The following is a 16,946-nucleotide window of genomic DNA, read 5'->3' as shown; positions in this document are numbered from 1 at the left end:
GTGCGGCGTGACGCCGTGTGTGGTCGGGCGTGCTACCACTGCACCACGATGGATAGATGGTGACGAGGTTGGGGAGTGGATATTTGTAGGGAGCTGAGGGGTCAGGGGTTATTTCAGGAAACCGGGTACACTTCACTGGGGAACCTCAGGTCGCGCCTTCCACGACATCGATCATAAAATATCGGCAAGAGAGGCCCTTAGTTACTTCCCCACAAGGCTCTGGGGGACATATGAGTACATCCATAGCGTTAGCTCATGACACAATATCATTTCAGCGTCGCAGTGGACCCAGATCCTGAAATCATAGCGCCAGGAGAGATGCGGAAAAATGACGTTGACATTGACGAAACACTGCCGTCCTAAATGTATCTTGGTATCACCGAACACCTAAGCGCTCAAAACGCCATGAAACCCAAGAACTTTGGCCATCCCCAAAACCCATCATTGCCCATTTTGTTCGTCGCCTCTTCAGTCCATTCACATCTCCTCCATAGCACAGTTGGGATGCATGACGTACACGACCCTGTCGCCGCCGGTAAGGCCTTGGCCCTGGTCGTCGGCGAGGCCTTCGCCGCGGATCATCATGAGGATGTTTTCCTGCGGACAAGTCAGCAGGGGTGTCTTCTCCGATATTATGGCAGTGCTGAAGATTGATTCTTACCTTGACCATGCGCTTCAAAACCTTCCTGGCCCTTGTTTTCTCCTCCTCCATTTCCTCTGCCGTGTCTATCTCGGCCTCCTTCTGCTCAAGATACGAGATGATGAGCTCCTCCTCCTCGACTCCATCCTCGGCCGTCTGCGCGTCCAAGTTGATGCGCCGCACCATGTGATTGACGATGGCAATGTACTCGTCGTAGCGGATCGTGGTCTTCTTACGCTGTTGCTGGTCTTCAGATGCAGGGGCGGCGGCTTCGTTCTCAGCACCGGCGTCGGCCATCTCTTCGTCGGCGTTGGCGCCGGGCTGTGCGTCTTGTGCCTCATCGTCGTCCTCGACCTCGATGTCATCCTTCTCGACGGAGATGATGCTCTGTCGCAGGAGATTGTAGGCTTCGCAGACAAATTCGGGTGTCACTTCATTGACACACGTCGCCTTGGCAATGGCCTCGGACAGACGAATCATACTCTCCAGTTGACGGACTGTGATGCGGTAGCTGTTGCGGCCAACTCCACCCTGGGCGTCGTCGGCGCGAAGCTCCTTGTACTTCTCGACAAGGCATTGCTTTGCCTCAGGGGTGAACTCGGGCTTGAAGGTGCGCGCGAAGCGGATGTAGCGCTGCAGCTGCGCAGTGCTGAATTCTGGCTCGACGGCATCATCGCGGAGGCGGTGGATGTTGACAATGTGTTCAGCAAGGTGGCGGTCAACGCTCTCCTCGCACTCGTCAAGGACCACAAAGAACAAGTCGAAACGCGACATGATGGGGGCGCTCATGTTGACGTTGGCGCGGAGGGTGGTCTTGCGGTTGTAGCGTCCGCCAACTGGGTTAGCTGCCGCAAGAATCGAAGTGCGTGCGTTCAAGGTGGCCTGGATACCAGCCTTGGCGATCGAAATGGTTTGTTGTTCCATGGCTTCGTGAATGGCAACCTGATCGGCGATGTCCATCTTGTCGAATTCGTCAATCGCACAAATGCCATTGTCTGCCAACATCAGGGCACCAGCCTCAATGGTGAAATCTCCGGTTTCCTCGTCCTTGACGACGGCGGCGGTGAGACCAGCCGCCGAAGACGCTTTACCGGACGTGTAGACAGACCGTGGCAAGAAACTGCAAATGTACTTCAAGAACTGCGACTTAGAGGTACTGGGATCGCCGACAATGCAAATGTTGATGTCACCACGTAGAGCCATGCCTTCTGGCGTGGCTTTGCTGACACCACCCATCAGCTGCAGTAGCAAGCCCTTCTTGATGACCGAATGGCCATAGACCATAGGAGCGATGGAGTCAACGAGCCGCATGAAGATGTTGCCCGACTGCACCATTTCTTTGAGATCGGCGATTTCGGCTTCCGTCATGGTGGACAAAAGTTCGGCTTGCGCCTCATCGGAAGAAAGATGGGAGTTCTCTGTAGGGCCGACCTGATTGAGTGACGAGAGGATGTTTCCGGCCTGACCGTGAAGCTCCTGGGAAGAAGCTTGGCCAGGGGTCGAAGTATCAGGAGTCACCATGCAGGCCATGAAAGCCATTCTGTAGGTGAGGTCTCTCACTCCGAGCGCCTTCAGACCAGAAACTCCACTTCCACCGACATCCGCACCCCGGGCTTGACCTTGGAAATCCCTAGTCGCTTGAGGTTTCATGCCAGGAACTCTGAACTGACTTACGTCCGGAATCACAATTGGCGTGCCTGTGAAAATGCACTTCTCTCCAGCCTTGGCACGATCCACAATCTCACCACGGAGAATGACATCGAGAGTCCTAGGCATGCTTCCTGTTGGAATCTCCGAACTATTCTCCTGGATGCGAACCTTCTGCCAGTCGACAAAAGTGCTCTGCCTGATGTCTAACCGCCAAGCTGTCCGGTTGCCACACGTCAAATTCGGGCATTGGGTTGGCTCAGTGTACCGGAAGACTTGTTCGATATTGGGGACGATTGTGTTGCAAATCTCGCAGACGAAGGTTGCGAGGGAAAGCTCTGGCCGTACTTCTGATGTCCGGGTGACTGTTCCAGAGATCGACAGCAGCTTTCCGATGGACGAGGTCCGCAACTGCCTGATTCTTGACACCAGCGGGAGGTTGTAAAATGCAAGTGTAAAGAGCTTGTCGGTCTGCTGGTGGGGAGTTTTTGATTCAAAGGTTTCGCCCAAAAGGTCATTGCTTCTTTCGGTAGAAGACGGATTTGTTGCGACGCTCGAGGACGAGTAGTTTGGTTGTCGGTGATCCCTAAAGTACTGCGGCTCATGCTTCGCAATGAGGTTGTGCATCGCTCGCGTCAAGAACGGCAAGAAGCGATAGTATTCATTTGCGACTGCGCTCGCAAGTGATTCGTCCTCATAATTCAAAAGGTGGTTGAAATCGACGTAGAGAGTCGACAAGTTGTACTGGCGCAGTCCCTGGACTTGGGCGACGTAGTACCGGTCGGTGGTTTGGACACTGGATGCTGGGGCTCCGGAGGATACTGGCGGTGGCTCTACCCGATATCTAGCTGGTTCAGTCATGCATTCGTCGCCGATCAAGGGCTTGCTCACTTTTCCAAAAACTCCTCAAATGTCTGACACACTACCTCGCCCGTCACGTCCACTACCTTCGGGATGTCTTGTCGCGGACCAGCTGTCCTTCTTATCGTCGCCCTGGAGGCAGCCATTTCATCGTCTCGATAATTGGCCTCGCTGTTGGGGCCTACACTATCCGACGGGGGCCCTCGTGGGCGCGAAGAGGAACGGCCATTTTGTTGCGGTGCGCCAGCAGTGGAGCCAGGAGTAGGCGCATTGAGATCGTTTTCAGAATTCAGGACTGCATCGACCAAGGACGACATTTTCGACGATGCTCGAAGGTGTTGAAGTTGTGGGGGTGGTGGTTGCGTGAGATGTGGTAGGGTGGGTAAGAAGGCGAGGCGACGTGCTTTAGCTTTTCAGCAACGCGAAACGCGTCGCCGACGCGTTCGCGGCGCCTAGAGCTCATCACGTGCCAAGATCAATCTCATCTCCTAATGGGGACTAGTGAACAGGGTCGCGGGCTATGTCATAGCTCGATCGAGGCGGGGCACTGGGTGGGGCAATTAACTACTCAACCAGTTTGTTTGCAAAACACATCACATCTTGTCAACATTGACTGGAGCATTTTTGTTTCCGTTGAGGAAAATGTCATCATATCATTAAATCTTCAGGTATCCAGCATTGACAACTCCCATGCCTTTACCCATCCCAGACGCCTTTTTTGTTACATCAAATCGGGGGTATCTGGCTTATTGCTTCTTCGAGCCCCAGTGGCCCTTGCCTGATGCGGCGGCCTCATCCTCCTCGCGGAGCTCCTGGTCGATCTGAGCACCCTTGCTGGGCTTGTTGCCGTGCGAAGCAGCCTGCATCAAAATTGGATTAGGTCGCTGATCACTTGGTGACGGTGGGGAGGATGTCAACATACCGGCAACCTGGCGTCGTGCTCGAGCTGAACCTTCTCAAAGTCCTTGGGCTCGGACTCCTTCTGGCGATGCTCCTCGCGGGCGAGCTTGTTGGCGATGGAACGCTCGTCCTCTGCGAATAGTATTAGATCTATGCTCCGGCGAAGATGGACTAAAGATGACTAACTGGAGTCGAGAGAAAGGTGGCTGTGAGTCTGGCCCTCGTGGAAGCGGTCGGCGTTCGCGCTGTTCTGGAGCTCAGCCTTGGAGTAGTTGCGCTGGTCACCGTCCTCGTAGATGTTGTGGGAGCCGACGTTGGAAGACATGGTGATGGAGATGTGTGGTTTGACAGAGGTGAAGGTTTTGGTGGTTTGAGTGGATGGAGAGTTGAGTGTTCGTGTGTTGGAGAGTGAGGTTTGTGTGATGATGGATTGAGAGGTTTGACGAAGCCAAGTGGCATATTTAAGATGCTTGGGGGTGGTGCCCAAGGGAGTGACGAAGTGGGTGACGTCACAGGTCGAGGCCATCGGGCCCCCGCCAAGGACCGGGAATGCAGGACAATGGCGTCAACCCGCTCCGCTTGTGGCTCCTGGCCCTGGGCCTGTGCCTTCTTTCCCATCATTGTCTCCATGTCGATCCGCTTGAATGCCCATCATCGGCGCTGATGACGATACTGCCCCTGTCCTGGGTATCGAGACGCTTGCATTGGTGTGGTGTGACCACGCGGCATGTCTACATGTGTCTAAAATCCATCCCGAATCCGTAAACGCCCTGTTGTAGCCAATCCATTTTCCTCGTTGCACATGGGCTCTACTCCATCTCAATCGTTCCAGGAGGCTTGCTCGTAACTGTGTCTCGTCAGCAAACATTGCAAGCCGCACTTCTGCGTAGAGCTTACTGTCATAAACCACGCGGCACACGCCGTCAACCTCGTTTACAATCCTCCTGCTGACCCTCTTCAAAAATTCGCCATCAAACGGATACCAGTCAGCCGTCATAAAGTCCGTCGTCTCAACCGCTCTCAGTGCAATGACTTGAGCGTGCACACGCTGGTCTCCCATGACACCCACAGCCTTGACTGGCAAAAGCGCAGCAAAGGCCTGGCTTGTCTTCCTGTACAGACCTGCTGCCTTGATCTCTTCAATGAAAATGTAGTCGGCGTGACGAGCAATGCGCACTTGCTCAGGAGTGACCTCGCCGAGAACACGAATACCAATGCCAGGGCCGGGGAAGGGGTGGCGCCAGACCAAGTCCTCGGAGATGCCCAGTTGCATACCAAGCTCGCGGACTTCGTCCTTGAACAGCTCGCGAAGAGGCTCAATGAGCTTCAGGTGCATGCCCTCGAGCAGACCGCCGACGTTGTGGTGCGTCTTGATGGTCGCGCTGGGGCCCTTGAAGGAGATACTCTCAATGACATCGGGGTACAGCGTACCCTGGAGAAGCCATTCGATCTCACCCGCCCTCTCAGTGTTGTGCGCAGCGTCCGCAATGCGCTTGGCCTCCTCCTGGAAAACTTCGATGAAAGTGTTGCCGATGAGCTTGCGCTTCTTCTCCGGGTCGTCGTGAACGCCCTTGAGCTTGCCGAGGAAGCGGTCGCTGGCGTCGACGACCGTAAGGTTGATGCCGAGCTTCTGGCCGAGCGTCTCCTTGACAGTCTTGGCCTCGTTAAGCCTGAGCAAGCCGTTGTCGACCATCACGGCGTGGAAGCGGTCGCCGATAGCCTCCTGCATCAGCTTGGCGGCAACAGTCGAATCAACACCACCACTAACCGCGCCAATGACCTGACCCTTGTCGCCGACAAGTGCCCTGATACGGGCAATCTCCTGGTCAACAAACTTGGACATGGTCCAGTTTTGGGTGGCCTTGCAGATTCCAACAGCAAAGTTCTTCAGAACCTCCTTGCCCTTCTTCGAGTGGGTAACCTCGGGGTGGAACTGGATGCCGTACCACTCCTTTTGCTCGTGAGCAATTCCGGCAAAAGGAGCATTTGAGGTGGTCGCAAGAATAGCAAAGTCCTTGGGGAGGGCAGAAAGCTTGTCGCCGTGCGACATCCAGACCTCCAGGTCCTGCTCAAGACCCTCGAAGAGCTTGTCAATGTGGGGCGCCTTGCCGGGGTGCTTCTCGACCTTCAAGAAAGCGTGTCCATATTCCTTCTTGTCGCCAGCGCACACATTGTTGCCCTGCTGCCAGGCCATCTCTTGCAGGCCATAGCAGATGCCGAGAATCGGGACTCCCAGTTCGAAAACGGCGGGGTCGGCGTGCGGGGAGCCCTCCTTGTAAACAGAGTAGGGCGAGCCGGACAGAATGACACCCTTGGGCTTCCAGGTAAGGTCGGCAATCTTTTGGGTGCACGGCAGCATCTCAGAGTAGACATTGAGCTCGCGCAGGCGGCGAGTGATCAAGTGCGAGTACTGGGAGCCTTTGTTTACCGTTAGTCATAATGCGGTCGAGTGGCATTCGATTGGTGCTGTGTACCAAAGTCCAACACCAGAATGGTGTCGAACGTCTTGTGAGGCTCGATCGGAAGCTCGTTGCTACCCATGGTTGCTGGTGGTATCTGGTTCTGCGGACTGGAAAGGTTTGCAGTCGCAGAAGAGAAGCGAAGCGGGTGACGCGCCCCGGAAAAAAATGTTGGAGCGGGCGGAACTAACTTCGCGTCAGGGCGATAAGATAAGCAACCAAATGTTGTAGCCGCAAAGTCGTCGTTTCCAAGTGGAAAAACCGGCCATTATTATTCTGTGGCCTTCCCCAATTTTGAGAGACGAAAGCTGGGAAAGCCACCGCCCATCCTACTCCAAACACCACACTCCACATCAGCAACAATGGTCAAGAGCAAGAAGAGAAAGGACCCCGAAGAGCTCGGCGATGCGCCAGCTATCCAGAAAGATGACGACTCCAGCGACGAGGTCAGCTCCTACGCGCAACAGAACATTGAGAGTCCTGCAAACACCATGCTAACGAGATGCGCAAGCTACTAGGAAATGGAAATGCTCGACGTCGACTTCGAATGGTTTGACCCGAACCCAGATGTCGACTTCCACGGCTTCAAGACGCTCTTGCGCCAGCTGCTGGATATTGACTACCAGCTGTTCAACCTCTCCGAGCTCGCCGACATGATTTTGGCCCAACCGCATCTGGGCTCAACGGTCAAGGTTGACGGTACTGAGTCGGATCCTTATGCCTTCCTGACTGTCCTGAACATGCAACAGCACAAGGTGCGTTTGGTTCGAGCAGCTCTTTTGGCTCTTCTAATACGGCGCAGGACAAGCAAGTGATCAAGGACCTTGCCCAATACTTTGTTCAAAAGGCCGCCTCGGAGCCGTCCCTTTCGCAGCTACCCTCCCTGTTGTCCCCCGACAACTCCTCCGCGCAAGTTGGACTTATTCTTACCGAACGCTTCATCAACATGCCCTCCGAAATCGTTCCTCCGTTGTACAAGATGCTCTTGGATGAAATGCAATGGGCGATTGACGCAAAAGAGCCCTACAACTTCACGCACTACCTCATCCTGTCCAAGACCTACGCCGAAGTCGAGTCCAAGCTGGACATGGAGGAGAGCAGGCCCAAGAAGAAGACCAAGAACGACGGCTCGAGCGAGACTTTCTTCTTCCACCCCGAGGACGAGATCCTGCACAAGCATGCGCTGGCGCATGCCAACTTCGAATACACGAAGCAGGCCGACGAGGGTGCGAGTGACGCGAAGAGAGCTTTCCAGGAAATGGGCATCAAGCCTCAAGGCCATTTGATCCTCATTGACGGCAAGAAGCTTGCGGACGCCGTTCAGGCTGTTCAGCAGGCCATCGGCGGTCCGGCGGCAGCAAGCTGAGATGGTACTTGGTCGACAGATCAAACAAGTCTCTTGCATGAGAAACGGGAGTTTGGGTATTGAAAAGAAGTTTCATAAAAGCAATGGAAGATTAAAATCTAGAACTACGAGGCTAGGTATTCAGCACATGTGGGAGGTGCTTAGATGTAGAAGCATCAATCAATGAAGATTAATTTTCATTGAAGTACTTCATTCTGCTGTGGTTCGTCACGAACGATGACCCATCCACCATTTGCCCCTAGGCTCCTGCCTCGTTTGCCAGGGCATATCTGATTTTCAGCGTCTTTCCCGCACGCGCCAATCCACTTGCGTCATGCTCACACAAATCGGCCAGCATACGCGAATCAAATGACTTTGCAATCTCGATGGGGCTCATTGTAACGCGGCGTCCCAGCTGCCACCATCCGTAGTACAGAGGCAGTACGCCAAAGAAGCCCAGGAGCGCCAGAGCTGCTCCCGCAGCCATGTAGCGCCGATTGATCTTGTAAATGGTTTTCCGAACAGTGCCAGTGAAATCAACGTCCTGGGAAGGGTTCAAGGCGGTCCTATTGAGCGAGGGGTCGGTGGCGGCGTATATGCTGGCCCTGAAGGCAACTTCGCGAATGGCGTTCAAGATGTCGTCGGTAGGATCGTTCCAGTTGACGTAAGTGGGCCAAGTGTAAGCGCTGCCTGAGTTGGCCGTGTCGACGTACTGATTGACAACAGTGCCTGCAAATTGAATGGAGCTCACAGCGCCCCCGAAATTAAACGTTGCTGATGATCCGAACAGGGTGGACATGGCCAGTTGGAAGCCGCCGATAGTCGTGGCACCAGGCTGTCTTGAGCTTGGACCTAGGTAGTCGAGGAGTTTGACTTGCCTGTCCTTGTCCCAGCTGCTCCGCAGAGCTACCGTGTTATTTCGAGTAAGGGTGATTGGATACTCCATGGTGCTTGGCTGCAAAAGGCAGTTCCGGGTGTAGTATTGCTGTGTGCCGGTTTTGTTGCTCTGATAGGATGAGGTGAGATTGAGACCCGCGTAGTACGTTTGTTTTTCATAGTCGCCCCAAATGGCAACGCCAGTTGAGAATATTGTCCAGAAAGTACTGCTGCTCTTGCCCGTCATATTTACTACCGGACCAACGTCAGTGGTACAGTTCGCTAAGAAACCAAAACTGTTCACAGTAGTGTCGCACGAGTCTCCGCATTCGTCGCTATTGTGGTTGATGATTAGAGCCTGACGATTACTGTAGTTGAGCATGATGTTGGAAAAGTCCCGCGTCAATGCAGATGTGTCCGCAGTTACGGTGCGCGAATAAGTCGTTTGGCCAGTGTATCCATCAGGTAGCCTTGAGGCCACTTCAAGGTGCAATGAGCCACTTGTGTCGTATGGCACATTGGGGATAAAACCAACGGCGTTCTGATTCATGGGACTGCGAGCGCTCGAAAGGGCCCAGGCGATAAACGCGAGCCCATTCAGGAGACCAAATCCACGAAGGATGCCCTCACAAGCTCCGGCAAATGACTGCCCGGCATTCCAATGATAGTGAATCCCGGCAACGGTTGAGCCTTTGCAGTATCTCCTCCAGTACGATAAGGCTAGCCCCTCTGCGAAAGCGATCGAGAGGAACAGGTTCATGAGGATGGCGAGGATGGATATGTAGGTATTAGGTGGGTAAGTCCATGTATCCGTAATTTGTTCGTCACAGTCCAACAGGACGAAAACCACTGCTGCGGCAGCTGGGCAGTCATGTTAGCCACATTGGATTGAATGTCTGGGGAGAACCTCGACCTACTGGCAAGGTATGCCAACAAAGCCCCGAAACCAAAATAGGGGAACTTCCTGAAACCCCCCGGTTTCCAGGCCGGACTCTTCTCGCTATCAACCGCTGAGAGAAGCGACTGCGTGTCCGTCTTTTGGCCCATTTGATCGTTGAAGTCACAAGTTCTCCGGGGAATACTTGCAGAGTTTGTCGAAAAGCCTCTGCGTAAGTGAAGAGTGGAGAATTGCTGGCGAAGATAATGAGGGGAAATCGAGGTTGAACATTTGGAGTGGGTGCTTGCATTCAAGTCTTGTGCAACATAAGCAATGCAGCATCCTGGACGCTGTATCACTTTGCTTCGCTCGACGTTACCAGATCCAGTAAATCCAAGGTATTGGGTTCTGACTCGAAGACAAAATGGGGTTGATGGCCACCCAAAAGCGGAACATCATAGGATTGAGATCTGACTTGAGGATACAATGGAGTTGATGACCATCCAAATTCTGAACACCCAAGCATTCCTGAGTCCGGAAGTATCGTGAATTAAAACGCAACGCAGAATAGTGACCCTATATCGTGCAAGCCAGTATAGAGGGACTATTCCAGGCAACACCGTTGGGGGCCGACGATGCGTGGCGTTGTATTGCTTACCCTGGCGCAACACCTTGGCATTGAATGCAGCCTCAGCCTTGACAAACCAAGCCGGCCTCGATTCCAGCGATTTGCCCCGCGCTTTGCGTCTATCAAACAGCTCACAAATGGCAGAAGGATGCAGGTTCAATCGGGATACCTATTTTGTCCAGCCTGGTGGGATTAGTCCAGGGTCCGAAGCTGGAAGCAGTAGGAGGGAGACAGCAGGAGCCCGAGGAATCTGTCCTGGGTACGTGGGAAGTCCAACAATCTCGGCGCGGTGGAGTCATCTCAAACGTTGCTGATTCGTGCGCTGTGAATATTGGACGTCAGTGATGATGCAGATATCCATTGACACGGCTTGCGCGGGGAGCCGACATTGCATTCGAAGCCGTCTGTCTTCGGCAATAATCAGTGCACAATCGCTTCCTGAACTCGGTATGAGCCGAGTAAGAAGACTCTGTACGTGATTCAATTCAGCCAATGACATACCATGACCCTGTGCCCCAAATCCTCCCCTCCCAAATCTTCGATACTGCTCTCAGACATTCAAAAACAGCAGGCACAGTCGAAAATCACACTTTTTGATCCTCCCGTCTTCGTATGCGGTAAACTTCCTCCGGGTGCGATTCTGAATCGAGCGTCTTAATATCAACCGCGCGACCAAGTGACCAGTCTTTCAAAACAACAGCAACTTTTCCTCGCCAGATTGTGGATGCAGAAATGATGCCGACTCGAAACGAAGCTTCGACCAGCACAAGTCAGGCCAATAAGGAGATGTGAAACATTCGGCAAGGAGCCGCCTGCAGAGCAACATATTTTTGATATGTACTTTAGGAAGAAGAGGGTTTGAAGATGATTCTAAAAGAGGCGATCTCGAATGGCAGGTCAGGCAAAGGGGATTCGAAAACACATTTTGAGAAGGAAAAGGAGAAGGGACAATCATGCAGGGCCTACCACTGCACTTCGTATGATGTAGAAGCATGTTCACATGACAACGCAATTCTGCTCTGTGTTGACGACCAAAGGTGAGCCAATATCGGGGTCATGGCCATCGCCGTCGCCTAAGTAAAACCGCTGTGCCAATTCTTCGAGCATCGTGCGCTGCAAGAGAAAAGTCAGTATTCGCTTCAGAAGTTGTGCGGTCAGGTCAACTCTGCAGCAACTGCAGAACTTCATCGACTTGAATCAATTGGAATATTTGCTGTGCGACTCAGCGCCACAATTAGGGACTGTGGATGGAATGTGTCGTACGGGTTGCTTACCGTGATGAAGTTTTCTCGGCTACCTCCTTCGCGGTTGACGTCGTTGTCAGACGTGATGCGGTACTCGTCATGCATACGGCGGCGGCTGGCAAGGCCGTTCGGAGCAGCGGTCTCAGGCTCTTCCTCGTCGCCTTCAGGTACGTATGATGAATCAATTCCTTCTTCTTGGGTTGAGCTTGACTGGCGGCCATGGCGCCGACGCAAGCGGCCGAAGGAGATGGAGGAGAAAGTAGAGGAGTCAGCAGGGGAGACGCCAATGCCTAGGCGGGCATTTCGGCGGGCGTGGGCATCGGGGCTGAATATTTTGATGCTGTGGTCGATACCAGAGACTGCAAGCATGGGCTCGTAAGGGTGACCTGCTCAAAGTTAGCGTTTGTGGACCTTATTTGCGAGACTCTACGCACCTTGTACGACATTGACGACTTCGCCATCCCCTTCTAGAATGTTCACTATCCGACTTGTTTTCTTGTCCCAAATGAAGACATGTCCAGAATCACTTCCACTGACAATGTACTCGTCCTGCATGCCGAAGAAGTTGACATCCTTGACCGTCTTGCAATTGCAGTGACCACGGTATAGCCGCGTGTGCGGCGTACATGGCTTGTCGATCTCGACTTTCTCCTTGAGTCTTGTACGCTCGAATGCTGACCGGAAAAGCAACTGGCGCGACGGCAGAGCGTCTTCATCATCGTCTTCAAGTTCGCTCTCTTCGTCAGAATCACTGGCTTCGTGATCTTCGTCCTCATCGTCATCGTCATTAGGGCCGCCCATGATTTCTCCTAATTCGTCCAAGGCAATGACATCCTCGTCCTCTCCCATGCCAGTATCTTCGTCACGCGTGGATGACTCGGAACTGGCATCCGCTGGAACAGGCCTGGAACGACGCACGAGTCTTGCGCTTTCGACAATATCATCATCCGATTCGGGATCGACAGTGCTCAAAGCCCTGTTGATACTCTCCTCGTCCTGCCTGACGCTCTCATCCCCTCTTCCAAGCCCACCGAAAGCGTTATCGACGAAGGCGAAATTCACACGTTGGCCGGCGTTCATCAACACGCCCCTCCCGACCTTGAAGCCCCAAAATCTCAGTGCAGCCTTGCGATCCTGGACACCAAGTGCTTCTGGCGCAGAGCTTCCTTCACCAGAGGCAGAATGGACAACTGCACTCGAAAGGTCTGCGAAGGGGATCTTAAGAGCTTGCGCAAAGGCAATGACGGCAGCCTTTTCCGAGGGGAATACAACCCGATTCTCATTGACTTCAAAGGGCGAGGTGTCAATGTTGAGGATCGGGTCCTCGCCGGCAAGATGGAGGAGATAAGGAATCAGATGCTCGTCGATGGCATCAATACTTGCATCGTCGGGGACAGGGAAACGTCGAGAGTCTGCTGAGACACCTCTTGGTTTGGTGAAGCCTTCCAGGAGGGTACCAACACCGCTGTCAAGCCATAAGAGGATGGCTTTCAAAAAATCATAACCAAACTGCTCGTGGCGAGGGATATCAGCCGGCTCTCGCGGCGCCGGAACAATCTTTTCAAAGTCTGCAAGAATCGCACTTGAGTCACCTCCAGCGGTTCGCAATCTTCCACCAAGGACACGAGCAAGAGTGCCGGCAGCCTGGACAAAGCGACGGGCAGATCCGCGCTTCTCCCGGAGATTGTTCTGGAAAGCCACATCGACATCCAGTGGGTTCACTGGGTAACGCCAGTTACGAGAGATTTCATCCATCTCAGGGAGAATGGAGGAAGCAAGACCCAAAACGGACGTAAAAGGCACGGCATAGCCAGTTGGGTCAGAGTCTGATTGCTCTTTGCGAGTTCCCAGTGTGAAAAGATTTTTACGAAGGCTAACTGTCTTCTTCGAAACGCGGAAGCTCTGTCTTTGTGACTCGGGCAACACTGCTTCGCGCGCTTCAGATATTGGACTACGAGCCCTAGGTGCCTCGATTGGAATCTCCTCGCTCTGGCCATTCTCATAGTGTACCATGAGCGACATTTCCTCATCACCTTCTGCGGAACCTGTGCGAGGACGCGAGCTGGTCGGCTCCGTACTTGCCTGAGACAAGCCTGTCCTCGCCCGCTTTCGTTTGCGAATCATGGATTCTCTTGCTTGCTTTGCCATTCTTTGCTCATCGGCATCTTGGTTATCGTCCGCGTCCGGGCTACGAACAAGGTCGAAGCTGTAGATCCATTCTCCTGACCAGCTCACGATCATCTCATTGGGGTTGTGGTCGCTGATCTTACAGGCGGTGATGTGACCGTTGTCCGTTCGCTTCATCCTTTTCTGTCCATTGGGAGCAAACTTGCGGACGCACTGTGTGGCTTGCCTCATCAAGTCCCTGTCATGGTCGGAAAGCTTATCCGGTGAAGAAAGCGGAGCACCCCTCTCTTGTAGTCGGTCACGTCCAGTCATCCTGCGGTCATGCAAGAAACAGTGCAGATGAGCGCCACCAAGAGCAATGTAGTGTGGCTGACTTGGCGAACATGATATGCTGTTGAGGTCGAGGTTGTAGCGCTTGTAGGAAATGAGAGGCGGAGGAACTCTGTCTTCGTCGGCGAGGCGTCGAGAAGAGGATGTTGGAGCTGGATAACGTGATTCGGGCTGACGAAGGTCCCACTGCCGCACTTCTCCGTCCTCTGAACATGTCAAGAACAGCCACGGAGAGTGCTCCGTTACGATTCTCTTGACTCGGTCGCTGTGGGATCTGAAGACTCTGCAGTTTGCGTCTTTTTCGCCAAGCAGGCGGACACCGTCGTATCTTCCCCCGTTGCCAGCCGGGACATGTGTGCCTCCAGAGTACTCAATATCAAATATCCTGACCTCCGAATCTCCAGCGGCGGAAACAATGGTGCGGTCGTTGGTGTACGGCATGAACTTCACGGAGAAAATGTTGGCACGGTGGCCGGTGCTTATAGTGGTACTGAAATCGAATTGGTTTGGAGAGGACTGTGGGAGGTACTTGTGGATGTTGATCATTTGATCATCTGAGCCCGAGGCAAGGAGCTCTCCCGACTTGGACCAACTAAAGAAAGACTCGTGTCAGTAAACGACAAAGAAAGAGTGTAGATGGGCTCTCCATACCATAGAGCATTTACACATCCAGTGTGGCCGCTGAGCTCGTTGACAATATCCAAGTCACGTACGAACTGCTTGTCGCCATAGAGATCGTGGACCCGGCGGTATTTGGTGTTGCGAAGGCCGATCTCGCGATCGAGCACCTTGGTGTAGAGGTGCTTCATGGTGAGACCAAGAAAGGATGGCAAACGCGGGGGCGTCGAAGGTCAGCGAGCGAGTGGCGGGTTGGCCGACAAAGATTGGTGGAGGTGCTTCCGGTTGAGAGCTCACAAGAGAGGCGTTCAGCAGATGCCGAGCTGCATCTCAAGTCGGAAGCAAAGAACTGGCAGGATCTGAGGTTGCGAGGAGGCGAAATCGCATTGCGAGCTGGGCGGAAGGAGCACGTAGTCTGCCGCAGCCAAGAGGAGAGTTGAGGAGTATGGAAAGGTGGGTGGGAGGAGAGACAGTGAGATGTTTGGCGGAGAGAGTGTCGGGCGTTTGCGTCAGTTGGCATAACGGAATGTCCGCGTCCTCGACCTAGCTCTGCGGCGGGCCGACGCTCCCGATCGTGCCGAATCGCACCAACAGCTCTGCCCTGCCTTGCCCTGCCCAGCCCTGCCTTCACCGCTGCTTTCCATCTCAATACTTTCACCTCCAATCCTGTCCCAGCTCTCGCGGCAACACTCGATCACATTCAAGCTGCTCAACCTGATTCGTAGCCCTTTCTTCGATTGGGACTCGCGCTTGAAGGCTACTGGTTCATTTTGTCCGCTATCTGGTTGCATGACTTCTACCAATAGCCTCGATTCTTGAGAAGTTCTCTGTTCCCACGCCGGATGTTTCCCCCAGTCCATGCGCCTGCTCCTCAATATTCTGAAGCCTGGGGTGACGAAAACAAACGAAATCCGAACCTCAGAAAGGAGCCCCTCCAAGCTTTAGGAAAGCCGACTTGTTCTGGCCATGTTCTAATCATGGCCATGCCTGACGTCGCATCGTTTTGAAAGAGCATCTACCGATACCTCCAGGTGAACCTCCACAAGACCTGCTCGTAGTTTTTGCTCGACTCAGGCCTCAACTTCATATCAGACCCTGTTCTCCCAAGCATCTCTTGCCTTCTTGAATGACTTCCTACCCATGTAAGAATGGAACCATGAAGTTCGGCCATGCCTGAATCCGGAGCAATAGAAGCCATCCTCGTCATCAAACTCCTGGTGCCTCCAGTAATCTTCGTCAGTGTCCCCCGTCTTGGGCTTGCTGTGATCCATGCAGTCAAGGCAGAGCCCGTCAAACTTCGACCACATGTCATTGGCAGCTTGATGGAGGTCGAGTTCCCAGTGCCATGAGCCACAACGTCCCGGTCCCTTACAGTTTCGGTCCCAAATGGGCCTTCTGCAGTCGGTTCCCTGGAGCCGGTGAAGCACTGTCTCCATGCTGTCCTTGCGAAGCGTCTCTTCCAAGGGCCAGATGCGCTCGTCGGTGAGTCTCTTTTGAAAATTGTAAATCGCAGTCTCTTTGCAGCCACAACTTGCACGCTTGAAGATAACGTTAAAAGGGGTCCACAGTTTGCGATGCAAAGACGTCCTCAGCCCGGACTTGGCGTAGTTCAGTTGTTCTAGAGGATTTCAGCAGCAAATCCATGCGTGGGGCTTTCATCTTCTCTGGACTTACGAAGGCAACGGCTGGGTAGGTGGAGTCCACGGAAAGGAGTCGGATTGACCTCAGTGATGTAGCCTGTAGCATTGTACGCGAGGTACTTTGTAACCCTTGCAAAGGCATGAATGTTGCCAAAAGCGAAGCATGGATAAAGAAGCTCCCGGGCGATTTGTTCAGACAGCTCAGATCCCTCAACCTGATCGAACCACGACCCAAACCAGTCTTTCAGGTCGGCGCGCCGGAATCCGTACTTTACGGCTGCCTCACAAAGGTGCCATAGCTGAGCCCTGGTCACTCCCTTGCAATGTTCATCTTGGTTGATCTTATCATGGAACACTCGGAACCAAATCTCGAGGGCGGTGGTGCTGATGAAAGTGTCTTCGTGCAGCTCGACAGTGTTCTCTCCTGCCTCACGCCAATGAGATCCCAGCATAGAGGAGAAGACGGGCGACTTGGTTGTCAAAATGTCCTTCTGCACTTCGAAATCTGTCACCTTGGAGATCTTCGGAGCCTTGTCGTCTGCCTCTGTGGCTTCATTGTCGTCATCCGTCTCGTCCTTGTTGGCTTGGTGCGGGTTTTCATACTCATAGAGCCGTATCGTGAGGTTGGGCTTGTCGGCGATCTTCGTGCGAAAGAGAGGGATGTCAACCCCGTCGACAGTAATGGTTCCGATCATGTCGGAAACTTGCAACATTCAGGCGACGGAAGAAGACGAGTGGATGGCGCTGAAAGTAG

The 16,946-nt window shown here is 53.6% G+C and overlaps 7 protein-coding genes across 7 annotated transcripts; 1 reads left to right on the top strand and 6 right to left on the bottom strand.

Annotated features, from left to right (window-relative positions):
- Positions 1-191: 191 nt before the first annotated feature.
- BKA78DRAFT_314648 (MCM2/3/5 family-domain-containing protein) lies at positions 192-3,542 on the bottom strand. The gene is made up of 3 exons (XM_066888483.1): positions 3,179-3,542; positions 662-3,131; positions 192-597 (listed from the first exon to the last, which is right to left on the bottom strand). Exons 1-3 carry the CDS (start codon positions 3,463-3,465, stop codon positions 478-480), a joined length of 2,877 nt encoding a protein of 958 aa, XP_066744449.1. The 5' UTR covers positions 3,466-3,542; the 3' UTR covers positions 192-477.
- Positions 3,543-3,769: 227 nt separating this feature from the next.
- On the bottom strand, positions 3,770-4,493 carry BKA78DRAFT_314647 (uncharacterized protein). The gene is made up of 3 exons (XM_066888482.1): positions 4,235-4,493; positions 4,071-4,180; positions 3,770-4,008 (listed from the first exon to the last, which is right to left on the bottom strand). The coding sequence occupies exons 1-3, from the start codon at positions 4,371-4,373 to the stop codon at positions 3,895-3,897; spliced, it is 363 nt and encodes a 120-aa protein (XP_066744448.1). The 5' UTR covers positions 4,374-4,493; the 3' UTR covers positions 3,770-3,894.
- A 364-nt stretch (positions 4,494-4,857) lies between these two features.
- BKA78DRAFT_295668 (GMP synthase subunit B) lies at positions 4,858-6,589 on the bottom strand (the record flags this gene model as incomplete). Its single annotated transcript, XM_066886511.1, has 3 exons — positions 4,858-4,895; positions 4,946-6,466; positions 6,523-6,589. 3 exons carry the CDS (start codon positions 6,587-6,589, stop codon positions 4,858-4,860), a joined length of 1,626 nt encoding a protein of 541 aa, XP_066744447.1.
- An 82-nt stretch (positions 6,590-6,671) lies between these two features.
- On the top strand, positions 6,672-7,992 carry BKA78DRAFT_137068 (p21-C-terminal region-binding protein-domain-containing protein). The gene is made up of 3 exons (XM_066882696.1): positions 6,672-6,953; positions 7,026-7,262; positions 7,310-7,992. The coding sequence occupies exons 1-3, from the start codon at positions 6,870-6,872 to the stop codon at positions 7,871-7,873; spliced, it is 885 nt and encodes a 294-aa protein (XP_066744446.1). The 5' UTR covers positions 6,672-6,869; the 3' UTR covers positions 7,874-7,992.
- Positions 7,993-8,111: 119 nt separating this feature from the next.
- Positions 8,112-9,775, bottom strand: BKA78DRAFT_352889 (uncharacterized protein; the record flags this gene model as incomplete). The annotated part of the gene is made up of 2 exons (XM_066891440.1): positions 8,112-9,589; positions 9,646-9,775. 2 exons carry the CDS (start codon positions 9,773-9,775, stop codon positions 8,112-8,114), a joined length of 1,608 nt encoding a protein of 535 aa, XP_066744445.1.
- A 1,642-nt stretch (positions 9,776-11,417) lies between these two features.
- Positions 11,418-14,743, bottom strand: BKA78DRAFT_251648 (WD repeat-containing protein; the record flags this gene model as incomplete). Its single annotated transcript, XM_066884673.1, has 3 exons — positions 11,418-11,866; positions 11,912-14,526; positions 14,586-14,743. 3 exons carry the CDS (start codon positions 14,741-14,743, stop codon positions 11,418-11,420), a joined length of 3,222 nt encoding a protein of 1,073 aa, XP_066744444.1.
- Positions 14,744-15,526: 783 nt separating this feature from the next.
- On the bottom strand, positions 15,527-16,887 carry BKA78DRAFT_370291 (uncharacterized protein; the record flags this gene model as incomplete). Its single annotated transcript, XM_066892674.1, has 2 exons — positions 15,527-16,170; positions 16,227-16,887. 2 exons carry the CDS (start codon positions 16,885-16,887, stop codon positions 15,641-15,643), a joined length of 1,191 nt encoding a protein of 396 aa, XP_066744443.1. The 3' UTR covers positions 15,527-15,640.
- Positions 16,888-16,946: the final 59 nt, after the last annotated feature.

This window comes from Phyllosticta capitalensis (genome assembly GCF_038381095.1).
Source record: "Phyllosticta capitalensis strain CBS 128856 chromosome Unknown BKA78scaffold_5, whole genome shotgun sequence".
Lineage (NCBI taxonomy): Eukaryota > Fungi > Ascomycota > Dothideomycetes > Botryosphaeriales > Phyllostictaceae > Phyllosticta > Phyllosticta capitalensis.
This window is presented reverse-complemented; position numbering and strand designations above follow the sequence as displayed.